The 26,705-nt window shown below is 40.9% G+C and overlaps 1 protein-coding gene across 1 annotated transcript; it reads right to left on the bottom strand.

Annotated features, from left to right (window-relative positions):
- Positions 1 to 8,300: 8,300 nt before the first annotated feature.
- On the bottom strand, positions 8,301 to 26,703 carry HDIP1 (HDAC and MIER1 interacting protein 1). The gene is made up of 4 exons (XM_006121191.3): positions 26,412 to 26,703; positions 18,256 to 18,352; positions 14,646 to 14,828; positions 8,301 to 8,816 (listed from the first exon to the last, which is right to left on the bottom strand). The coding sequence occupies exons 1-4, from the start codon at positions 26,475 to 26,477 to the stop codon at positions 8,698 to 8,700; spliced, it is 465 nt and encodes a 154-aa protein (XP_006121253.2). The 5' UTR covers positions 26,478 to 26,703; the 3' UTR covers positions 8,301 to 8,697.
- Positions 26,704 to 26,705: the final 2 nt, after the last annotated feature.

Here is a 26,705-nt window from a genome sequence, read left to right as displayed (position 1 = left end):
AAAAAGAATTCTATTAAGAGTAAAAAGAACTATTCATTTTAAAGGGCAAAACAAAGAACTTCATTTAATAATGTTAGCATATTATAAGAAAATAAACATTTTTCTCTCAGTGGGAATGAGGACCACAATAGAATGAAAGAGAATTAACTCAAACTGGGTTCAAAATGTAGACAATTATAAAAATAAACTGAAGTCCAATAGAAATGCTTCCATTTTTAATTCAAATTAATTAGTTAAGGCTTTTCTATAGCAACTACAACCAAAGTATAGAATCGGAAAGTGAAATGCACTGTAATCAAAAGTGAAACTAACTTAATGAAGATGAGTTGTCCAAACTAGAACAAAAAGTTAGAAGTGGTGAAAAATAAACTGAATATACAAAATTGCAGATTTAATTATAAATTAATCTAAATTCTCGACATTTAACGGCTATGTGACCTTGAGCAAATCACTTAATCTCTATGCCTGTATCCCAATTTGTAAACTTGGTGTTACAAATTGAGGTGTTTTAAGGATGAATTTGCATTCTGTAAAGTGTTTTGCCCATGGACAATACTAAGTATTTTCATCCTTACTGTGAAATAAATATATGAGTTTGGATAAAAAAACTGTTGCCTTAAAGATCAGGGTATGCTCAGTGGAAAGAGGATAAAAGCGCTGTCATCATTAACCTGTCCTGAAGATGGCTTTACTTGGAGATCTATGATTTAAATTACAGGTCATTGCTGATTCTTTGTCAAATAACACTCTCTACTGAAGTGAGGATTTAACATTTATTTAGTAACTGTATAAAGATAAGAAACAAAAAACAATCCAAAAGGGCAAAGTTTCTTAGATTTCGAACAGAACATTTAACAGTCAGGAAAGATGGTTCTTTATTTATTTTGGTCACTGATATGATCAATGCTACTGACATCAAGATAAGAATACATAGCACTATAATATAAACCAATAATTAAAATGACTTATATAACAAAAAATATTCGGGTCATCTAAAGAAGTGAGCTGTGCCCACAAAAGCTCAGGATACCATCTACATGTTTTGTTAGTATATAAAGTGCTACCAGACCATTTGTTGTTACATAACAACAGTGATTCATAGGTTTCGTACACTCTCACTCAGAGAGATATGTCTTTGTACAAAAAAAAAAAATCTAAATCTAACAAAAAGGGAGGTTAAAGACAAGGCAAATAAAGTATTTCCTGTTTTCTGCTCCAAGCTATAATTGCACTGTAAGTATCTTCTGAAGTAGAAACAGAAAAAACAGTCACTTTTTTAAAGAGTCAAATCAACTCATTCAATGATTTGCAAAAAAGTGAGAACAAAGAAAATTTCTTGCAAGCTTGAGGGGCTAAGACATCAGCTATATGACTCGCCAATAGTCCAATGACATAATCATGTGAACAGACGAAAAATGGGATAAAGTGTGAATTTCTAGTTTCATATTACACCCCAAAGGGCCCACAACATGTTTGTTTGTTAATGATTTTCCAATGTAACAAAACACAATGACAACCTCAATAAATAATTCTGGTGTTCTTAGACATTCAAACTATTTTCCAGAATGAAAAAAATATTGTGTATCAAATACAACTTTAAATGAGCTTTTATGCCAGGTTATTTGAACAGACTATTGATATAGCTGCCCTAAATGTGGTGAGATTTCATGAGCAAATTCATAATGCATAATTTAACAGACTAACTTCCTCCACTTTGTAATTAAACCTTTTTCTTTTTAATTCCTTAATTATGAATAGTTTTGTGAGCATCTTACATACACTGCATGTACTGTCCATTACTCTGTCTGGTCAGGTAAATTACATAGCATTGCTACAGCTTTCCAATTAGATGAGAATTCAACAATAATGGGCAACCTATGCTAGTGAGTGGGCCGTCTAAGTGGCCCTTCATCTCAGTGGTTTGCAAGATTGTTGTAACCAAGATGGTCTCCAGGGATAGGGTAGTTTTGCTAACTGCATACACAGAATTTGTGGGGTGTACCAATTGAACCATCGCAGCACTTTGATTGGATGTAGAGGGCGCTCACAGCTCTCATTGCATTGTACACAATCAACATGCACCTCATTTCATGTGCCCTTGCTTCAATTGTGTGTCACTTTTGTAACACTGATAGGAAAAAAACTATGCAAATGAGAACCATAAGAATCTGGCAACCCTGTATGTGGGCAACAGTAAACAAAATAATGTCTCACACAAAGGGCCACAGATTGCCCACCACTGATTTGAAATGTTCTCGTATTTAGTAGTATATGGACAAACTTGAATGATCTGTACAATTTGACAGCCATGCACCATTATGTCTCACTTTACTGTGGCCAGTGCATGGACATCACAATTCTGGTTAGTAAGATTTTGTAGTTTCTTGGAAGGAGAAGAAGTAATGCATACATTCTTGCAGTTCCTATTCGATTACTCACTAGTCTGTCAAGATGCCAGATAACTGAATGAACAGAGCTTAGTCTCCAGCACTGGTTTCATTGTAAGCACACATACTTTCACTTGTATTTGCAGCTAGCAATGATACCTACACTAAGCAATCTTACTGAGAGCGCTTGAGAATTTAATAGGCCACAGCTGAAACTATTAAAGCTTTAATTTGTGATGTGTGTCAATTTTTCAGTTTTCAGGTTTTTTTATTTTATAACACAAGAAGCTTAAGATTAGGTCATTTTTAAGGATTTCTGACACATCTAGACAACCTATGGCCCACGGTCTGTATGTGGCCCATCTGGGTTGTGTGTGCAGTCCAGGCACCTCTCCTCTGTCTTCTCCCCTCATACTTCTCACATGCTGGGGGCCCTGCACATACCTATTCCTCTCCCTCTCTCCCAGCACTTCCAGAGTACCATGAATAATAATCCTGTGAGTTCTTGCAAGATTGTGGGCCATGTTGTTATTATTGATGACAACACGATTCCCTGTAAGCTGCAAGCTCTTTCAGCCATTTTCTAACCTCTGCTCAGAAGTTCAAAGGTCCCACACAGCAGGGAACTCAGCTGTTTTGTGGGGGGAGGAACCTCTCACTGAGCAAGTAGCTAAATGAAGCTAACTACCTGATTGAATTGAGCTCATTGAGAGCCAGTAAAAATGGAGATAAGGAGACAATTAGTGGCTGGGAAGATGGGGAGTAATTAATTAGCTGATGAGTTAGAGGGGAGGAGAGTTTAGAGCATCCCTCTTCAGGAGTGAGAGAGAGGTAGCTATGTTAGTCTGATCTTGGTAAAACAAAAGGAAAAAATATCTAGCACTTTAAAGACTAACAAGATAGTTTTAGTATTATTATTAATCACCTATCTTGTTAGTTTTTAAAGAGTTAGATATTTTTTCCTCTACAGGAGGAGAGAGAAGCAGAAACTCAGCACTCTCAAGCTTCCTGGGAAGGGGGAGGTAAGGGGCTGGCTGCATGGTTTATGTTGGGAAAAGAGAGAGTTTGTGGGTGCTGGCATCTGTGCAGTGAGGTGGAGGCAGGGGCAGTTTGTTTGGGATGTCTGACTAGCTGCAGTCCTCTCTGTCTGACTGGGTTGCGGGGGAGCAGGGTGCAAGGGAAGCATGTGTACGCCAGGACATTTGCATGATTGCATTTCAAAGTTTGCATAAGGTGTTAACAGCTTAAGATAAGAAAAAAGATTTTTAACTGAACTGTTGTGGAGTGTTGCAAATATCTAAAACTCTGAACTTAATGGTTTTTTAAAAATCTGTGTTACTAATGAATACATGGTATATTGTATTACATTAAGGCCAGATCTTTGCTATTTGGTAGGGTTGTGGCTGTTACGCATTAGAAGTTGCAAGTACTAGCTTGACCTGTTAGAAAGGTGGATATATGTACTCTAACAGTAGTGGATTTTTTTTTATTTAATCATATTAAATATTGTATGCATTAATCCATGTTAAATATCCCTTGTTTTAATATTTTCTTCCACACATATGGACTGCTTATAATCATGTGTGTTTTGTTTGCATTGGTGGTGCACATCCACCCACACACAACCTCAATATTGGTGGTACACAAACTTAAACCTGCCCAAAAGAAAATTCAACCTGCACAAGGAAAGAAAATGTTAGAGGGAACACATGATACTGAGTTATTGATTATGTCATCTAATCTCATCTGAAAAGAACAGATTATACCAGACACAATCAGTCCCTTCACACATTCTCAAGATGCTGCTAAGGCAACAAATGCCAGATGAATGATTAAGTCCTCAACATTTCCTTTGTACTCTGCAAACTAATACTGTATAGCAATATATCAGACAGCATTAAATTAGTGAATAGCATTCAGCCTAATTGCATTGAATTAAATGAAAGGATAATTCACTTTTGTTTTGTGTGTTGCCATTTAAAAACTGTAGACAGTAAATAAAATGCTGAGGAAAATTTTAGACTCCTAGATTAATCCAAAGAATTCTGCTTCCAGGACCTTATTGTTTCTCTCATTGTTTTAAGAGACAATTGTGACAATGCTTCCATTTACTTTCACCTGAAAAAAAATCTGTTTTTAATATGAAAATGGAAACTAAAAAAATCCATAACTAAAGAACACAAGAAATACAAATCTGGGTATTTAGTATTTTCTGAAGATTCAGGAGGAGGACCTATAACACTACACTGGAAGAAAAGATGTACTTCTCAGAAGTAGATGTTTTCTATTAAGTCAGTTATTTTAAATAAACAGTTACATTTAAAAGACATTGCATTTCCCCCTTTTTCTTCCTCATTTTTTGGCAGTCACTGGCCTTAGGTTATTACTATGATGATTACTACTTTGATTACTTCAATGCATTTAGATTGCAATGCACTTTAAAGTGCATTTGCTTCAGCTACCAGCCCTAACAGTCATCCTATCATATGGAATTCTGTTCCGCCAGTCTCTCTCTCGCTCTCCTTACCACTTGCCATCTGTGACCGTACATTTAGATTTGGAAAGCAGAAAAACCACATGTTAAAAGTGAAGAACATTGTCTTGTTTGTGATTACAGTATAGATAAGCAGGTTGTGTTCTTATCCATACCCTCCTGTAAAAGGAACACCACCATTTTATAACAAACAATTTACTATTAATTTTCTGGTTTTTCCACTTACACTTCCATTTCACCTCCTTGTTGTGGTTCAATCGAACTTACGTTAACATACTTTTTCCCTTTGAATCATGTACTGGTATTAAAAAAAACATCAGCAGAATTTGGAAATGCTTTTTGTTAATAAATCTTTGCTCCCCTGCATTGACTAGTTCTACAGCAAGGCTCATTAGCTGTTCTTTGGTATAAAATAATAGTGAAATTTTATTTAAAAAGCATTTTGGTAACTTTCTCTGAGACTAACAATATTGAGAGGTCTAATCTGAGATCTAAGATATTTGACTGTATCCCTGGAAGTATCATCTTCAGTAACACTGAATGAAAGGTGCAAAAAAATTGAAGAGTTATTTAACATTTCACAAAGACTGTCACAGGTGGCAGACAGTCAATTTACTAGCTATGTTACTCCTGCAGCAATTCTGCACCAAAACATTTTGTGCAGAATATTTTCAAATTCTGCAAAATTCTGCATTTTATTTGTCAAAATAACACAATCACACCAGTTTCAATTATTTTTGGTCATTTATTTCAAAATACCTTGTCAGCAAGTGTGTCTGTAACAATTCAGACAAAAGATTCGAGTTGTTTTTTTTAAACAAATAGATTCCTTAGTAGGCATATTAATACAGAATTCTGAGTAATAATTCATTTAAGTTACAATACAATTCCATATTTTCCACGCCCCTTAGAACCAGTGTCAAGGCTTAGGAGAATCAGAAGATATGGAGGAGCTGAAAAAAGGCAATTGGTGGGAAGGAGCCTGGGTATGAACTTGGGAGTGTTGTTGCGTGTGGGTGGGAGGAGTATAGAACAGGGTTTTTTTGGTGGTAGGGGGAAAAGGAATTGTTAGGAAGCTTCCCCCATACAGACCTTGAGCCTCTCCCAGTCAGGCATAGCTGCCCTGTCCCCATGTATCCTTGCACTCTTATCCACATGTCCCTCCACCCCCATACCAATTCTCTCCACTAAATACTAATTCCCCATCTCTATGGGGCCCTGCACTCCCTCCCTGTCTCCCTACTCAGCCACCTTGTCCTTAGGCCCCGGCACCCTCTCTACCGATCACCATGTGGTCCTGCACATCCGCTAACATTCAAACCCTGCTCTAGCCTATCCTCCTCCATTAGTCCTTATGACCCCCATCTAACTCCACAGCAGCTCTACGTCTGTCTTCACATAGCCCATCTCCTGACCTAGCTTGACAGGTGTTCTGAAGAAAGCAGACTCTTTTTCTTCCCTAGCTGGCCAGAAGCTGCTGCTCTGTTCTAGTGCCACACCACCTGCAGCTGGGCAAAAGGCAAAACTGCAGCAACTTTCCAGCAAAAGTTTTTTTTCTGCTAAACCGTTAAATGTGTAGCTCATTAATTAAGCATGTGCTCAGTGGTACAGAATTCTCCTAGGTGTACTATGTGTGAAATATGAGCTGCAACTACTCATGTTGCACTGTAATATTTCAGTGAAACAGTCTGTACTCAAATAAATATCAATATAAATTGGATGTTTGCCCAAAATCTATTTTTGACTCTCAGGTTCATAGACTTTAAGGCCAGAATGGACCATCACAATCACCTAGTCTGACTTCCTGCAACCTCAGCCACCTGCTCCTATAATAGACTCCTAACCTCTGGCTGGGTTACTGAAACCCTCAAAGACTTAAAGAGAATCCACCATTTACACTCGTTTAAATCTGCAAGTGACCCAGGCCCTACTTTGCAGAAGAAGGGGGAAAAAAAATCTGCCCCAGGACAAAATTCCTTCACAATCCCAGATATGGCAATCAGACCCTGAGCATGCTCACAAGACCCAGCAACAGCCTAACACCTGGGAAAGAATTCTCTGTAATCATTAGGATCCTTCCCATCTAGTGTTTATCACTAGCCATTGGGGATATTTTCTGCTAGCGGTTGCAGATTGGCTTTGAGACTGAGCTTCATAAATTTATTCAGGGGATGGTATGATGAGACCATGTACAATGATATGTTGCCAGTTTGATTTTTTTGTCCCCATACTCCACTTGTAAGGCTGCTCCAGAACTTCATGTCTCTGACAGTTTGAAACATTCCTCTAATTTGAAGCCTAAAATTATTAATAGTAGTTTATATCCATTTGTTCTTGTGTCAACATTAGTGCTTAACATGATTAGTTTCTACAGATTCATGTGGATCAACATTCAGATGTGAAAGTTACAGCTAGAAACTGAGCAGTCAAATGACTGACTAAATTATATTTTTATACTCTGGTAAAAGATACCAGCTTACGATAAGAGTGATTCTGTTCATTCCAGTATGCAGTGTTGTAGTAGCAGTGTTGGTCCTAGGATATTAAACACACAAGGTAGAAGTTGGTCCAATAAAAATTACCACCTCACCCACCTTGTCTTGGTTCAATCTAGACATACAAATGAAAGAGAATCTAGTGGTTTGCCTGCACCACAGAATACCTATACTCTCCTCAGCAATAGCAAGAAAGGTGAAAGGGTGAAAGATCAGAACAGTGGCACCAGAACAAGGGAGGCCACAGTGCCATAGCTCTCCCACTTTTTAGAAGTGGATGGGCCTGTCCTGTCCACATTTCCCTACAGCGGACCTTGCCTCCTTTTCCTTCTTCCCCCTGAGACCTTATTCCCTGGCCAGACAAGCAGCTGGTGGAGTCTGATTGCTTTTGGCCCCGCCCCACTTTAGGTAAGGGAAGTGCCTCTGGAGAAATGGGTGGCACTTTGGGAGAAAAGGTGGAACAGGACCTAAGGGACACCTGGCCCCTTGTCTTCTATCCCCCCAGCATACGCACACACTTTTGGGAAGGCTTCAATGCCCTAGGATCTTTACTAATTAAAGGAAATGCAGCTGACAGTTACCTGGTACAAATGGTTTCTTTAGGACTTCAGCTGCTTAATTCTGCCAAATTTAAGGAGTCAAGCCCACAAAGGCATATCCAGGATAAAAAGAAAATACTATATAAAGTGAACCCAGTACTAAGGAGAGTTCATATGGAACATGAGTCACCATGCAAGGTGATCCTGAGAAACCTTGCATGCTAATCCCTACTATACCACATTTATAAAATGAAGAACCAGATCCACTGATCAAAATAACTGTCCAGAACCATCTTCAAAAAGCATAGTGCTTCTATCAAAAGGAGAATAAGATCAAGACACCTTAAATAAGTCCTGTACAAATGTACTAGCCAATTCAATAAAGTATCAGAATATCAATTTATTAAAAGGTAAGATGAACTATACAGAAGTAAACTGTAATATAGTTGAAAAATCTGAAATATATTTAATTTTAAAAAGAAAATCATTCTTTCAGAAAATATTTAAAATATTGCATTTCTGGGCAGCAAATCTAATGAAGTGCTCTGGAAATGGTGCATTCTCTCTGTGCATTAGTCTTCAAGGTATAAAGAACTAAAATGCTGACAACATTGCTTCTTGCTGATGTGTAGACACACAAGTCTGTGAGCTCCAAACCAGCAGCACAGATTTAACAGAGAAAGCTATGATCCTGGTTGATGAACATGCCTCCTGGGAGTCCATGACACCTTGGAAATATGCTAGTCATACTGCATACAATTACATCAGATTGTGCTGATAAGTTAGAGAATAAGTCTTTGATTGATAATTTTTCTGTTTATTTCTGCCAAGGCCACTGAAAACACGAAAGCCTTTTCATCTGAAAGGTTAGCATACATGTCAACTTCTTTTTCTTGTTTCTCTGTAGAAGAAGAAGAAAAGTCATTATGAAACAAAAGCTTTTCTCTAGCTCCTGCATCAGAAGTTTGTACATCAGTTACGCAGCTGTTAAATTATTATAATATAGGACAACACATAAGTAATGAAAAGTTGTATTCAAAACAATCAGCTCCCATCAGAAAAAAAGCTGCAGAATCAACCATCTGAAAATAAGGCAAGTCTACACTGTCACTTTACTGTGAAAACACACACACGTGTCCAACTGCTGCAAGTTAAAGTGTCAGAGTAAACATGCTCCCAGCACCGTTAAGCCATCTCCATAAGGCTAACTAGAGTACTATGAGAGTTCTCTCCCAGCATTCCTACTGAAGCCATACCACCACATTCAAGAACAGCCATTGGCTGCACTTGAAACCTTCAAGTGTAGACAAAGCCTTAGATTCAAAAACCTAGTCTTCAGTGAAGTTGACTCAGTACCTTCCCTTGCAACAAACCCCGTTGCCAGCTTTGTCCACATATTCATTCTGCTGATACCATTATTGGACCTAACCAAGTGAGTTATAAGATCAAGAACACATATTCCTGCGCATCCAGAAATATAATCTATGCTATCATGTGCCGAAAGTGTCCGTCTGCTATGTACATTGGACAAACATCTCAGACACTTCGCCAAAGGATTAATGCCCACAAAACAGATATCAGACAAGATCACAAAGAGAAAACAGTTTCTTGCCATTTTAACCAGAAAGGACACTCTCTCAATGACTTAACCACCTGCATTCTGCTACAAAGACCTTTTACATCTGCACTTGAAAGGGAATCCTCTGAACTGTCATTCATGTTAAAATTCGACACTTTACAAAAAGGACTTAAACATTTGAACTATCTCACCCATTACCAAGACAGTTTCCCCAATTATCACCACTAATACCATTAACTCACAAACATCCCACTCTCCCTACCTCTAATATCATCAATTCACAGACACTTACCTTCCTTCCCCCCCCGCCCTGCATCCTCCTCCTGTTCTGCAATGTGATTTGTCCTTTTCATATTTGTTCATTTTTTTAATTGTATCCTTTGGTATATATGGTTGTGACTATTTTCTTCCACTATTTGATCTGAGGAAGTGGGTCTGGCCCACGAAAGCTCATCATCTAATAAACCATCTTGTTAGTCTTTAAAGTGCTACATTGTCCTGCATTTTGCTTTAACATCATATGGAAGATTCTTAGCACACAATTAGGAGAGTAGCTAATGTAGCTAATGGTGCCTAATGCTTCTTCCTCCAAATGAAAGGCAACTCTTTACACTTTGCACTGAAATAGCACATTTCAGCAGAGGACATAAAAATGTATTGCAAAATGAAGGCATCCTGTAAGAAATAGGATAGTCCTTTCCCTATGGCATAGGTCCAAAGGGGGCGGTGGAAGGGAGGCAGTCCCGCGGGAGCTGGTATGTGCGGGACCTAGCTTAAAAGCCAACTCTCCGTGTGCTCCTGCCTGCCCCACACACACTGCTGCCTCTGATACAAAGGCAATAGCATGCTGAGGTGAAGTGGGATACTGTGTATTATTGTTAAGGCTAACCCATGAGACCAGGCTCATTGGTTAACCATGAACACGTTTACACTCACATCCATAGTTCACAGTGAAAATGACAGTGGGGGCAAATCCTTAAACACCAAGATTTGGCCCTCAGTGGCTGAACATTATACATTTTGTGAAAAGCTATTTAGCAACCTCAAACCACTTATAAAACTATGCTTCCCACATTCACTGGACAGCAGCTTGCTTAGTGAGGTATTTGAAATATTAAAAACCAGCACAGCTGTTCTAATGCAAAGCTATGAGAAGGCTGTTTTAGTTAAGTATGGAAATTTGAAACCAATTCAATCTTGGGAATACAAGTCACTTGGGCAATGTCCAGATTTACCACTTCAGAGATGCATCTGGTATTTGATTTAGCAGGTTTAGGAAGGACCCATTAAATCAAACATGGAGAGCAAAGTCAGGAGTTAAGAACCATATATATGCCAACAGCTCTTCCTTCCACACACTCTCCCCCATAAAGCTTTGGAGGAGCAATTTTCTCTCTTCCTACCTTAATTCCTTGCTCCCCCACCCCCATTTATAAAATGACAGATCACAGGAACACCCCAACTATTTTTGTATACTGTTCAAGAAAAAAAGGACTGTAAGTGCTAATTATTCTGTATGAAACACTTTGCAAAGTTCTGGCTCAAAGCTATTTTTTTTTCCCTGTATCACATTACGCTAAGCAAATGAGCTCAGCCATCTAAAATTGTCAGAAAAGCTTTTTGGGGTTTCTTCCAACTCCTTTTCACAAAGGATGGCAGGAGATTTGGAGTATTAGAAATATATAAAGTAAAATGTACTCCCTTTTCTCCATGAACATTCACTTGGAATTCAAAAGATTAACAAATTAATTTTACTAAATTACTGTCATCTATTCACAAGCTTCTTAACCAAGCAAACTTATTTTCCAAAATGTTTTCAAATGAATAGCTATTCCCAGGGGCTACGTCTACACTGCAGGCTTCTTGCGCAAGAAGCTTTTTGCAGAAGAGTTCTTCTGCAAAAACGTCTTGTGCAAGAGCGCGTCCACACTACAAAATTGGAAAAATGCATTGGAAAAGCGCATTGGAAAAGCAATGCGTTTTTGTGCAAGAGTGTGTCCAAACTGCATGGACGCTCTTTCGCAAGAAAGTTCTGATTGCCATTAACAGAATGGCCACCAAGGCACCTGTGCTTCTTTTGATAGGCTGTTTTTGTGCAAAAAAACCCATTTCCCATCCACACACACCTTTTTGCCAATAGCTCTTGCACAAAAAGGAGTTATTCCTCATAGAAAGAGGAATACCTATATCGCAAAAACCTCTCTTTTATTGATTCACTGTAAATTTTCTTGAGCAAAAATGCACTTGAGGTGTGCACGCTCCACAAGTTTTTGCACAAAAATGGCCTTTTTTGTGCAAAAACTCTGCAGCGTAGACATAGCCATGGAAATATAGTTCTGAAGAACTTAACTGAAAAATATTGCTAGATGATGCTACCATGCAGCAGTATCAATCATTAACGCAGAATTAGTAAGCTACAGTCATTCTTACTGCAGTTTCATCTTTCTCAGCTGTAACTATTGCTCATTTTATAGCTGGTTGAACTTTTCCAACGTGCTATGCATAGCCTCTGATTTAGAAAAACATCTATTAAAACCTTCCTCATCTGAAGTCAGTCTGACTCAGTTCTCTATTATTCACATTTGAGACTTCTCTGCAGGCACGCACAACTATTTTTGTAAGACACCAGAAATGAGAAGTCTTTTGCTGCTAAAATAAAAGATTACACATATCGGTATTTCAGCAACAAAAAAAAAAAAAAAAAGAGAACAAAATAACAACCTCTATCCTAGCTAATACAGGTTGAACCTCTCTTGTCTGGGACTCTTTGGTCCAGCAACATCTGAGGTCTGGTAGGACCACAGATGTTACTAGACCAGAGAGCCCCTGCCACAGAGGTTGAGTGTGGCTGGGGGCAGAGCTGCTCCAGTGATCTGGGGGCCATGAACCCCAGGAGCAACTGCCACCTTGCATGCAGGGCCAGGAAACCCCAGAGCAGCTGCCCTCCCCCCCACATGCAGGGTTAGAGGCAGGGAGCAGAGCTTCGAGAGTGGGCTGGGGGCAGCAGAGCCAGGCAACTGGGCCAGAGGAGGTCAGGAATCCGGGTTGTCCCGGGGTAGCAGCCAGGAGGGGAGCCATAGGAAAGCTTGGATGCCTAACCAGCCCTGTCTGGCAAATTCCCTTGCTTGGGACCACTCCAGTCCCAAGGATACCGGACCAAGGAGGTTCAACTTGTAGTTACCATTTAGTGAGGGGTGAAAACTGAGTAGGCCTACCACACCACCTCAGTAGCAACCTGAAAAGTTTTTTAAAATGCGAAGAAACGTATCAATCACACAATTAGCAGGGTCAAGCAAACACAAAAAATGGCCTGCCATTTCTAGAATCAAAACTAGTGAGTTTTGGATAAGGAAATAAAAAGCCACCAGTAAAAATCACTATGAAAAAGAAGTTATTTTGTTTTACAGTGAAGACAAAATATTTTAGTTTGAAAAGACCTGAAAGGATCTATTGTATAATATGAATAAATGTCCACTTTTATTTCCCCCTCCAGAAACTCAGATAAAAGATTTTGAAGTTACAACAGCACAGAAAAACAGCTCAACATGGTAAACTTCCTAAAGTTCTCTTTAAATTTCATCAATTTTAAATTAAAGTTATGGATGTATGGAAAAATTTGTTCTTTCTTCCCTAAGTCCTTAAACTGTATGCCAAACTTCAGGATGACATTTATATGGCCCAATTAAAATCCTCTAAAAATAAAAGGTTAAAAAGAATTAGGGATGTTAGCAACTAATCGACTCTCCAATAAGCAAATGCTTATCGGATAGTCGAGTATCGACTCAACTAGTCACTCCCCTCCCTCCCTTGTGGCTTCCATCAGAGAGAGGCAGCAAAGCGGGGAGCAGGAGCCAGTGCTGATATGCCACAGTACTACTTGTTTTTAAAGTTATGAACTAACACGGCTACGCCTCTGAGACTTACTTCTGTCCAACTGCTCCTTAGCAATTCTGACTTTTTTATTGCAATTAATCAGAGAACTAAATTGTTATTGAGGAATATAAAGAGTTGGTATGTGTTTTGCTCAAACATAGGAAATACTATAAAACCATAATACCAATTCATTTGGCACCCTCTTATCTTAAGTACTATGTGAAACAGGAGAACTAGCTGCGAAATGCTTTACAGTCTACACTCTCAGTATTAAGGAGTGTGAGAATCTCTGACATAGCCCAGTATCCTACTTCTAACAGTGACTTACACCTGTTGCGTCAGAGAAAAATGAAACCAAACCACTGTCAGATGTGTAAAGGTTGATCAGAGACACAGGAAGAAGGAGGAAATCATCTCTGACCCCTGCAGACAATTGGTTTATGCCTACGAGAGACCTTTTCAAAAGCAAATATCTGAAACAGTTCTTGCTTCCACAAAGAAAATAAGTTAGCCTTCCCATACATAACAATGTTGCTCTGGACAGAAAAACTAAGTCTCTACAGCATGAGACACTTCTTCCTCCTCATAGACTCTCAAACTTTAAAGGTCAAAAGGGACCATCATGATCAGGGTTTGACAAAGAATGCAATCTACTCACCCGTGGAAAGTAGATTACAACCCGGAAGAGCTGGGTTTGGGAGATCTGCGCATGTGCAGATCGCCGGACAGCACGGCTGGCGAGCCCTGATCACGATTATATTTTAGTCTGACCTCCTGCACCCTGCAGGCCACAGAACTTCACCCACCCACTCCTGCAATTGACCCCTAATCTCTAGCAGAGTTTGACATCCTCAAATCATGATTTACAAATTCACATTACAGGGAATATGCAGTTTACCTTAGTTTACATAAGACTACGTCTACACTTCACCCCTTACAATGGCACAGCTGTGCCACTGCAGACACCCTGTTGGCCACTCTTTGTCACTGAGGGTTCTCTTGGAAACAAAACAAAACCATCCCAAAGGAGGGGTGGTAGCTTGTCACCAGGAGAGGTTCTCCTGCCACTAAAGCACGGTCTACACATGTGCATATCATCACTATTACTTTTGTCATCTGGGGCAAGAGGGTGGTTTCACACTCCTGAGCAACACAAGTTTTAACAATGAAAGGGCAATTTAGACAAAGCCTAGAACATGTCACCAGTTGAGTTAATGCCAGCACACCATTAAAAAAATTAAAATAACTTCCCCCAACGAGGTTTTGTAATTCTCATACCTCTTTCTTCCTCATGCTTTTTGGCTGAGACACTCTTAGGTCTTCCTCTTCCCCGTCTGTTATGGTCTGAGTGGCTGTTAGATCTGGACCTTTTTCTGTTTTCTAAGTCTTTATTTACTGCAGAATTTATCTTCTCTCTCTTAACTCTCTCTGTTCGTCTCCTTTTGGCCTCACTCTTGTTTTCTGTATAAATGAATAAAGAGAAGTTTTAGGGTTACTTTTATGTCTTTTGAGTCACTTAGTCTCAGGTTTTTTCCCCATCCCACCTCTTTCCTTAGATCTCTTAACAAGAACGATGAATTGCCTGCACAGTAAGTCACCTCTCAAGCAGCTCACAACATGTGACTGAATATGCACAACATTCTCTGAGCAGAGTTGAGCAAGTTGTTCGAGGCAAAGGCATGGGCATACCCCATTTTTTTTATCACAAGGATCAAATCAAAATTGTAATGACATTCACATAGCATTTTACAACAAATAAGCAGCATCTATAAGCCATACAGTGCATAGGAAATGTTTAGCTCTTTCACTAACTACACAGATCACAGTTTTCAAGTGTTCCTGGTGCACCACTTCTGGTAACTGCTCTCATGCCAGGTTTTCCAAATTACTATCAAGAGATGAATAAAGAGACAAACACTAAATCTTCATATTTGTGTTTTTGTTTTGCCATCACTCCTGAAACCATTCTCATATTATAAAATTCAATGTACGACACCATTTAATCTGTACATTCAGTATTTACTACAGCAACACCTAGGCTCCAACTACTATCACTACAGCAACACCTAGGCTCCAACTACTATCAAAGGCCCATTCTATTAGGGGCTCTACAGACACACATATGGCGCTGCTAGTGCAGAAGATAATCTAAGCCCATGGTCACCAACCCGTCAATCACAATCGACTGGTCGATCAGGAAGGCCCGTGGGGTCCCCCTATTTTCCCCCACCCCCAAGAAGCCCCACTACTTACCTCCAGCGACAATGGAGGTAGCATCAGCTTCCAGCGGGGTGGATGGAAGTCCCGCAGCTGCGCACCACTTCCAGGGTTTCAGGAAGTGCGCTGGCTGCTCCCCATCCCCCAAACAGCCAGCACGGTACCTGAAAGGACAGGTCTGTGGCTTGCCGGGGACATCCCCTGGGGGGGAGGAGGGGAAGGCCTGAGCCAGGACATCCTTCCCCTGCGGGGCGGGGGAGGGGTAGAAATCCCGGGAGGAGGCACATGCGGGGACTCCCTGTTCCCTGCCCCCCACCAACAACCTGTCCCCTACCGCAGCACCCACTGGCACCCTGTCCCCTGCTTCAGCACCCACTGGCACCTTGTCCGCTGCCCCAGCACTCACTGGCACCCTTCCCCAGTACCATGTCCCCTGCGTCCACCAGCACAGTTGGGGCTACATTAGTGAGGCTTGTGGGTTGTGGAGGAGGGTTTTTTTTGGTTTTTTTTTTTTTGTCTCTCACTTGTGTGGCCCCAACTGACTTCTCTGTGGGTCAATGACCCCCTGACTCAAAACAGATTCCCCACCCTTCTCATAAATAAAGACAATGCTGAAACTTTTTGTGTTTGACATATTTTATTTAAAAATGAAGCCTGGCCAACATACCCCAATTGGGGCCAAGCCCCCATCTGGCCGCAGCATCATTACACTCCAACCCTCTGCCTAGAGTTCCCTCCCCGACCCAGTATCCCCTGCTCCACCTCCTCCTGCATCCAAATTCCCTCCCAGAGCTTGTCCCTCTCACCCCTTCCCACACCCAAATCCTTCATTCCCACTCCAGAGCCCACACATCCTCTCTCAACCCAGGGAGGGTATGGCTAGACTACAAGTGTGTTTCTGGGATACCAGAGGTATCCCTGAAAAACTCTTCCACGTCCAGGGATGTGCTGGTTCTTCCACTTTTTTTAGTGGAAGAGCAAACATGCTCTTTCGGCAACTCCTGTATTCCTCGTTCCACGAGGAATAAGGAGCCTTCCAAAAGAAGGGTTTTTTTTTACATTTGGCCCAGTCTAGACCGGCCAAATGTTGGAAAAACCTCTTCCTGCAAGAAGAATCGAAAAAAAAGCAGCAGTGTAGCTGTACCCTGAGAGTGTATAAGGGCTGGGGATAGCAAGTGATGGAGAAGAGAACAAAGAGGGCAGGGCTTCAAGGAAGGGGTGTGGTCTTAGGGAAGGGATAGGGTAGATCTTGGCTTGTTCTGACATTTAAAAAGTGAGCCTGGGCGTAAAAAGGTTGGAGACCACTGATCTAAGCCAACAGGAAAGTGCACTCCTGTCAATTACTCCAGCCCCTGTGAGTAGTGGCAGCTATGTTGGCGAGAGAAGTGCTTATGTTACTGTAACTTATGTTGCTCAGGGGGATGGCTTACACACACCTCTTAGTGAGTGAACTTATTCCAATGTAATGTGTAAGTCAGTGCATACACAGCTTTAGTCAAGCTGCCTTTACACTTCTCACAGGCCAGTTTTGGGGGAAAGCTTCCAAATTTTGCACCTGAGAATTTTTGGTATTTACCTTTGGACCTGGTTCTATTACTTTCCTTGTGTCCCCACCTTCCAATTAGCTATAGACTGGGCACAACTAGATGGCTCGATATAGTTTGTGACTATATTAGACAGGAGAACAAGACGCATTCACTTTCACACTGGAAGTACACAAGAGCCTTGCATAATCATCATAAAGCCTTTAACATATATAACTTGGTTAGGAACTAGTTTAATTAATCAACCATTAGCTAAACAATGGAAGGCAATTGCTGTTTTTTCCAGAACAAGTTCCACAGTTATTTCCCCACTGCTTCCACACTGCAAATCAACGTCTGACATCACCACTTTATTTTTTCCTACAGTTGACAACTGTAACGTTTTCTCATCAGATTAAATTAAGATACTCTCTAAGCTGATCCTTTGAATCTTGTAAGTCAAGAAATTCTACAATTCTAAATCAGATACTTTTGGGATTTTCCCTCAAGGGGATTTGTTCTGAGTAATGACCTATTAATGGTGGACAAAGCATTAATACAAATATAAGAGAGAAAATGAATCATGCTAGAAAGCGTATCTGACTGATTCCTTTTGTATACATCTACAGAAAGATTTGCATTTAAGATAGTTTATTTTACCACATACTTTAAAGAGATGAACATTTTAATAGCTTTCAAAATATCATTTGTTACACAAAGTATTAAATGACATGCTGCTATTTCAGGACGGAGTAAATAAAATCAATATAATATTTAAAACATTAATAAAACAAGCTTCAGTCATCAAATACTATGAAATCTGGCTTCTTTGGACATTTATCTTCAAAGTAGGATTAACAGAAAGCTTTCTTTAGGCAGTTATATTTTCATGGTGATTAAGCAAGCAGCTACAGGATAAACAATGAATAAAATGTCCACTAACACCCCTATACAGGAAGCAAGGCTGTAAAAACACCACTTTTTGTCTTAGTTTGTGGAAGATTAACTTACATTCAAAGTTTCCCTTTCCTGACTGCATAAAAGAAAGAAGTGACAAAAGTCACAGTTTATAACACAAGAGGCCACATGCTCTTCATTTTTTCCCCAAAGCAGAAATATGAAAGGGAAAGCCCCTCAGTAACGTTTACCTGCAGTAGGTGGTGATTTCTCAGCACGTTTGGCATGCAAGAGCTTTCGACTAATAAATATGTAGCCACAAGGACATGATTTACATGCAACAGGAACCTGAAAGCAAAGGGGAAAAATACGATTTTGAAGTATCACAAGAGTTTTTCTGTTCCAAATATAAGCATGTGCTCTCCAAGATAGTCATCACATTTTGTTTCATCATTAAAGTTCCATAGTAGGTGTAGAAGTTATAAATGCAATTGCGGTGGAACTAAGCGCTCAGAATCCTCATTCAATTCAGCCCTGATATTTACTAGCAATAAGTTTAAAAATGTGAGGGGTGCAGGGTAGGGATGTAAAAGGTTAGAATGTAACCCCCTCCCTGCGGATTACATGCTGGCTTCAGGAGCTGTTGGCCCCCTTCCCTTGGCAGAGCCCACAGCAAAGCCTCCCCTGGAGCAGGGCTGGCAGCAGCCCTCGTGGTCCCTGCTCCTGGAGAGTGGCTTCACTGAGGCTGCAAAGCTACTTCCCCGGGAGCATGGCTAGCAGCAGCCCTGGACCCGTTCCTGGGGAAGCTTCGCTGTGGGCTATGAAGTACAAAGCTTATTTATGCTGCATTGCCCGCAGCGCACGTAACTGCTTTTATTTATAGTGGTTACACAATTACATTAACTGCATTTGTACTTCTTTAGTGCAGGGTACATTATAGAAGTATACTTTAGGATGTCACATATGTTTGGTATTAGTGCTCTGTCCCTCCAGACCCTTAGAAAGAAGGGGATATTGCGGAGCAATGCCAAATAGAAGCAGGCTGGGTAAATTCTAGAGGAAACCCTGCACTACCCCTATCTGGCAGAACAATGCTTGCAATGTGGAAGAATTGATGAGACTGTTCTAGAACACTTGGGACAAAAGCATATTCTTTCCTTATTTAAAAGAAGTTAACAAAAATTCTTTCTTTGAACAATTAAAAAAAAACCACACACATAAAAGTTACCAAAGCTCTACATCTACATTAAGCATTTTGCAAACCATGGCTTTAAAAGGCAACAAGGAATGCATTGTGCTGCTCTGTTTTGATAGGTAAAGGACTAAAAAACAGAAAAAACTAAACAAAGATTTGGAACAAACAGAACAATGTTAATGCAGGACAGTACAGAACACTCTCCCCTCCTCCCCCTCCAAAAAAGGCATAACCATATCAAAAACATTGAGACAAGTAGCTTCAGGTTTGCTGCTGTTTATTAAGATCATGCAATAATGAAAGTGTAACTCAAATTTACTGTTTACTCTTTACCAGACGCACAGGAAACCAATTTAATTATTTTAGTAGAAGAAACGCCACAAACTGGTACATTCTAAGGAAAACTTTCTTGCTATACAGACCATGCAAACTGTGTTATTGATTTCTGTAGTACAGATATATTTTCTGTGTTTTGCTTCACAGGTTTAAAAGGACATCATATTTAACAAAAGCATTTTTTCATAACCAAAACTTGAAGCATTCACAATGCAATTTAAAACAGTTCATTGCAATGCAAAAATGAGAAGTCCTGTGGCACCTTACAGACTCTCAGATTGATTAGGGCATTCACTTTAATGGGTAAAACCTACTTCATCAGATGAATTGGAGTGGAAATTACAGAAACAGGAGTATATATAAAAGGAAGAAGTTGCTTGTGTGAATTAAGCTACTTAAGTCAGTTTGGAAGTGGGTCATTCACAGCATTTGGTGTGGAGATGTGACTATCTAGAGTAGGGAAACCCATTACAAAGGCCATTTCTCCTCTGGATATCCACATCTCCACTTCAAATTGAATGACTCACTTCCAGTACTGGCAGCCAGCAGGGGAGGGAGGAAGGCAGTGGCAGCCAGCAGCCCCAAGCAGGGGGAGAGGGGGCACAGAAAGGGATCCTGCCTAATCTGTCAACTGGTTAAATTTAAGGTTTAACAGGTTAACTGATTAACCAAGATTTTACATCCCTACCAAAGAAAAGACTACATCTTCATTTCATAAGCTCAATGCCAGACAAATGTGCTGCAAAACAAAAACAAACTACTATATTTATTTTTAAATATAGATGAATGATTGGTATTTGAAGTTATAATTAAAGTGGCATAGAACTTCCCTTCTACCCTGTTTATTACTTTCAACTATCTTGATAGTCACCTTTTCAGACTCAGTCTTTGCCTAACAAACTATGGGGAAAGGGGAGGAAGGAAGGCAGGAGAGCTTAAAGGGCAAACAATACCAGACAATTTTGAATATAAATACAGGTTGAATTTTTACATAGTCACTCTTCCAACAAATGCAGGGTCCACATCTTTGAAAAGAAAATGCTATAAAATGTAAAATATGGGTTAAAATGTTGTGAATGCCTACTAATAACAGGCAGTGATCTTCTCACAGTAATAGTAAGAGTTTGCAGGATCATACCCACCTATTCTTCTATGCAAGATTTTCATTTAAATCATTTGCACAACCCATGAAAAATTAATGTTCTTTATTTCATGCTAATAACACCATGTGCCTTGGGCTCCTTGATTTACTTAACTACATGGTTTGATGTTGTTTTCACTGTGAATGTGAAGATTGAACCAGTAAGCCCTACCCTTAACAGGTTAAGGTTAACCAGTGAGGCTGGCACAGCTCCCTGCTTGCCATGGGCAAGCCATGGGCTCCAGCCTGTAGAAGGCCTGCCGCAGACAGGGACTGCTCCATCCGATTGAGATGCCGGACCAGCCCCTGTGTATGGCAGCGGGGGTAGGGAGGGATTTCCAGCCCAATAGTGGGTGGGACCACCCTGACAGCCCCCTTTAATTAGTTAACCAGTTAAACAATATGTTTAACTGGTTGGCCAATTAAATGGGATTTTACATTTCTAGTTTTAACACCATATACGGTGAGTGGTTCTAAGTGAGCTCTTACACTTAAGCTGTATTCAGTAGGTATGTAAAATTTCAATTAGCTAATCGAATAGTCAATGCAATTTGCATCAACTATTCGATTAGTCAATAAGGGAGTCTCCGCCTGTGAAGTATAGCAACAGCCCCGTGCTCCCTGTGGCGTTTCAAAGTGGCAGCCCTGTATGGAGCCCAGGGTTAGCTGGGTCTCTGAGTTACCAGCTGACCCCAGGCTCCATACAAGGCTGCTGCTTTGAAATGCTGCAGAAAGCCTGGCATCAGGCTCCACGTGGCGTTTCAAAGCAGCAGTGCTGCATGGAGCCAGAGTCAGCAGGAGAGACCCCAGCTGACCCAAGGCTGCATGCGGCGTTTCAAAGCAACAGATCACACAGCCCGGGCTCCCAGATGGCTCCAGGATGCACCTGGCATTTCAAAGCAGCAGAGCCACATGGAGCCTAGCCCCGGGTCCAAGCAGCGCTGCCACTTTTAATGTGGCTCCTCCTCTCCCCTGCCCTTGCTGCCTCTTTCTGATGGAGGCAGCGGGAGGGGGGGGAGCAATTAGTCAGCTAGTTGTTCACATCCTTAGTATGCAGTTAATATACTAAAATCACCTCAAGAGTTTGAGTTAAACTATTTCTGTGGAAGTTCTCCACACACATTATTGGTAGCACAAAATTCTGATCATGTTCCTCAACACCCCTGTTCCGAGAGAATTTCAGAATTCATACTACAGTCTGACTACCCATCAATGCCCCAACGTGAGAACTTACTCTATAGAAGGAACAAAAAACAGGACTATGTAGCACTTTAAAGACTAACAAGATGGTTTAATAGGTGATGAACTTTCATGGGCCAGACCCACTTCTTCAGATCAAATAGTGGGTCTGGCCCACGAAAGCTCATCACCTATTAAACCATCTTGTTAGTCTTTGAAGTGCTACATAGTCCTGTTTTTTGTTTCAGCTACACCAGACTAACACGGCTACATTTCTATCACTATTCTATAGAAGGACTGACAGATAATCATGGGTGACTATTCTGGGAAATTTATATAATCTAGCCACTTACATCAAAAGCTGTCTGTTCCAATAATGTTAAAGCAAGAATTTAGTTTCTTCTACTGTGTGGCACAAGAATCCCAGGGAAAAATAATCAGGCCACACTAGAAGCCTTTGTGCTGGGACAGCACATATGCATGTAATTCCATGCTAGCAGCATGAAGAGCTACTAGTACAGAAATTCTATTCAGATATATGCATACTAGGTATATCAATGCGTAGTCAACCATATGATTAACCGATAAGCCTAGGCTTCTCAGTTAATCTTGTCAACTACATGCATTTCCTTCCACCCTTTCTGGCTCTTCTGTATCAGAGGTGGCAGGGGGAGGCAAGAGCTGGTACTAGAGGGAGCTGGCGTAAAAGCCAGTTCCTCCCAGCACCCACTTCACAGTGCTGCCTGCCCTCTCCCTCCCACCCCACCGGCATTGCTGACTATCAGAGGCAGCAATTGAGGGGAGGAGGGGACGCTGCCACGAAGCAACTTCTGTGCACCGCAAGCCTGGGATCACCGGGGATCTAGGCAGCAGCTGATACAGAGGCTGATAGAGAGGCAGCAGCATCGGGTGGCAGGGGGCTCACCGGGAGTGGGGCCAGAATACACTGGCTGCCAGCACCCCTAGGACTATCAAATACTCGTGTAACCAATAAGTATTCATGCGGTTACACAAGTATTCAATTACTGATACCTAACATCCCTAATGCATACCATTTACTTTAGGCTGAATGAGCAGAATGAATTAGCAGCACCTTTAAAAACAACAATTTTACTTGCTCGCTCTGTATCATCAGCTCCAATATTTTTATTCATTTTAATTTCTTCTTTTATCACCCAGGATGAGATCTAAGAAGAACTTGCTACTCTCACCCTCCAAAATAATGTCAATTTAAACATATAAGCATTTGCAATGGATAATATTTAAAAAAAATTAACAACACTATTGTAAAAATTATATAATACACAGGTTGAAGAGTGACTTTACACCTAGGTATTGTGCTTAGCTTACCCAAATGCACAAAACATATTTATCTTCTGATTCTTAAACCAAGGTTATTGCAGATTGTGTAGTATATTTTATGTTAATACATTTACCAATACAGTTTAGATACTAGAATCCCAATATTCAAGTACATCACTCATGAAAAGTTATATAGAGTTGGTTATAGAAAGCAAATCTAATTTGTAGATTTAATAAGTTGTAGATTTTCCTTCAGTAATTAAGCATTTAGGATAGATTGTCCTTCAGTAAATATAATCCACCAGATAAGTATTTCAGTTACTTTCCGATTTCACCTAACATGAAAGCATATCCCCCAAAGCCTAGCTTTCCACACAAATATAGAGGATGAACAGAAATGCCTTACAACTAATATAAGTCTATTGCAAGTAGAAGCCAGGCAAGAATAAGCAAATCAACATTTTATGTCAAGCTAAGGATGTTAAATTTAGATTAATCAACTAATTGAATAGTCGATGCAATTTGCATCGACTATTCGATTAGTCCATAAGGGCGTCTCTGCCTTTGAAATGTAGCAAGAGTCCTGCTGGCTCTGGCTACTTTCCCAAGGTAGAAGCACTGCAAGGAGCATGGGGCCAGGGGGAGACCCAAGCAGTCTCCTGCTGGCCCTGTGCTCCCTGCTTGTGCTTTGCTTTTGAAATGTACAAGAGCCAGGGGCTTCTCAAAAGCAAAGCGCGAGCAGGGAGCCAGCAGGGGACTGCTTGGGTCCCCCGCTGGCCTCATGCTCCCATCTTTGAAATGTAGCAAGAGCCCCTACATTTCAAAAGGTGGAAACACTGCCAGTTCCCTACTGCACCCCTGCTTCCCTCCCCCTGCCCCGCCCAGAGATGGCAGTACCAACTCCTGCTCCCCCCTTGCTGTCTTTCTCCGATAGAGGCAGTAGGGGTAGAAGAAAGCATCTAGTTGAGTCACTAGTCGACTATCCGATAAGCACATGCTTATAATTTATAAAAGTTTATTTATTTTATTTATTAAAGGCAGAACACATCTGGTAATAGACAAATATTTTTAGAGTTGTACAGCATGTAATATTAAACAAACATTTTTCAATAAGTTGAAATTACTTTGAGGTGAATGTTCCAGTGTAGTGCTGTGCCATTTTCCTGTGAATTATGAGACTGAAAATGACTAGTCATTTTCATTTTTCAAAATTAGTGATACATAAACGATAAATAGCATAAAGTTAGTTAAAAATAAAATTATTAATATACAATTTGATTGTTTTTGCTATGTAATTTTTAATGCTGTTGCAATAGTCCATCCACATGGCAATACACCAGTAACAGCTTATCAACACGTGGAGCAGCAGCTCACAAAACTCCCTACAGATTTGACTCACACCACATTAGCAGCTAGGACTCCTGTGTCACTTTAAAGACCAATACATTTATTAGGGCATAAGCTTTTGTGGGATGATGCATCTAACAAAATGAGGTACAGCCCATAAAAGCTTATGCCCTCATAAATGTGTTAGCCTTTTAGATGCCACAGACTCCTTGTTGTTGTCACTGAAACTATCACAGCTACATCTCTGACACCACACTCGAAAGTGTTCTGATTAAGGTCCAAACCTGGTAAACTGCAGCAAAGGGAGAGACAATTACTCAATCAGTATCACACATTTGCTATTATGATTCCAAAGGTAAAGTTGTATTTTAATCCATTTATTAACCCAACAAATACAGCAATTACTCGTTTAACAAGTGCCTGCTTAACACATTTTCGCAATAGCACAATTTTTTATTTTAAGGAAAGTTTTTCAAATAACACAACCTTCCTCGAAATAACACGAAAATAATCAAGTCGCAGACTACTTTGCGCGGTGGTTTAGGTTGGTGAAAACAAAGATAATACGCATGAGCGGATGAATACACGTGGTCACAGTGCTCCTCCACTCACTCACGTTTATCTTTGTGTTTTAACAAACAGCAGCGACTTGTGTTGCTAGTTATTTTGTGTTGCTAGATAACTAATGTTGATGACCCAGCACCAACAAAAAATTGATTTTGCCACCACCACCTGAAACGCAACCCCCACCTTTTCCATTATTTTTAATGGGAAAATTGACCTCGCATAGCACGTTTCCGCTTAGCACAAACATTTTCAGAAACGCATCTATTGTGTTAAATGAGAAATTACTGTACTAATACCGTCCGCATAATTCTATAGTGCTAATAAATGTCTCAAAACATTCCGACTGGATTCCAAACAAAGACTAGACAGGCAAAGGCCATATTGCACTTGAACACTGGCTCAGAATTAAGCAATGTTTATAAGAGTTCTATTTTAAATTCAGGAAGCTAGCTTATCTTTTTTCACAACTTGAATACATCTGAGCCAAAGAGAAACTTCCTGAATTAACCTTGTAAAGGTTCAACACCCAGGCAATGCTGTAACTCCAGAAAATCAAGTACTAGCTATCAAGAAGTAGAGAGTGGACTGAAGCAACAGAGGGCATTAAAAGCACTATGTTCAGTTAGGCAGTGGTGTAGTGACACACAACACACAGCCAAGGAAAGTGAAAGCAGCCTATGGAAATGGGCTCTGACCTTCTGAATCCAGTCCAACTAAGAGGGCTGAATAAGCACACTGAACATACCTCGTGCCACGCAAGGACAGGGCAAAGCAGACTTTCAATGGGATTTCTGAATGATGATGAATTAGGAAGTTAGAAGTTAGAAGCCATTACTGAATAATAAATAAGAGTTTTGTTAAGAAAGCTGAACCACGAGATTCTTGTGGTATGAGAAGCCTTTTCCCCCCACCACCTAACCTGCATTGCGTTACTAACATTTTCATGCTGTCTTGCACTTCCACAGAAAAACATTCTGTAACGGTACAAAAAAGTTTTTTCAACCTCTCTTCTCCAGCCTCACTGTAACCCCCAACTCTCCTCGGGTCTCCTCAAAGCCATTCGTCAGAGCTCCCAGAGCACAGCACTCCAGAGAGCTAGCAAAGCAAAGGCATGCCCCTTCCCAAAACAACCTTGCAACTCCCAGAATGGGCTTTTATTAATTAAACAGAAGCGAACAGAGGGTTGCAAAGGTGAGTCTCTCCTCCCCTCCCACCCCGTGGAGGGGCACGTGCAGGGTGCTGCAGAACTTTGGGATGGGGAAAGCAACTCTGCCCAGGCTTGGCCTTCAGTGGGGCTGAGCTGGTCCGGCTCAGTGCCCCATGCCCAGCAGGGGCCTCACCTGCTGGTCGCACTCCGGACAGGACTTGGTGGCCATCTTCACTTTCTTGGCCCTACTCGAGGACATGCTCTTTGCTGCTGCTGCTGCTGCTACTGCGGGAAGGGTGGGGGGGGGAGAGTGACTGCCGGCCGGCTGGCCGGCGGCCCCGCCCCCGAGAGACGCGATGGAACGCGGAGCTGGCCGGCCTGGCGCGCGCCACACACCTCACGCGGCCGCCCGGAGCAAGTACACGCTCGCTCTCGCCTCGCCCGCGCGACCTCAGGACCCAGCTCGCGCCCGAGCCCGCGCCCACTG

This window comes from Pelodiscus sinensis, chromosome 12 (genome assembly GCF_052426305.1).
Source record: "Pelodiscus sinensis isolate ZL-2025 chromosome 12, ASM5242630v1, whole genome shotgun sequence".
In the NCBI taxonomy this organism is placed as follows: Eukaryota; Metazoa; Chordata; order Testudines; family Trionychidae; genus Pelodiscus; species Pelodiscus sinensis.
This window is presented reverse-complemented; position numbering and strand designations above follow the sequence as displayed.

Bases quoted from the DNA above. Each gene is read 5' to 3' on its own strand.
- HDIP1 (XM_006121191.3), bottom strand. From the start codon at position 26,477: ATGTCCTCGAGTAGGGCCAAGAAAGTGAAGATGGCCACCAAGTCCTGT. The intron at 14,829-18,255 runs GTAAACGTTACT...TCATTTATACAG, and splicing joins GAAATCACCACCTACTGCAG to AAAACAAGAGTGAGGCCAAA. The intron at 8,817-14,645 runs GTATGAGAATTA...CTTCTTCTACAG, and splicing joins AAAGCATGAGGAAGAAAGAG to AGAAACAAGAAAAAGAAGTT.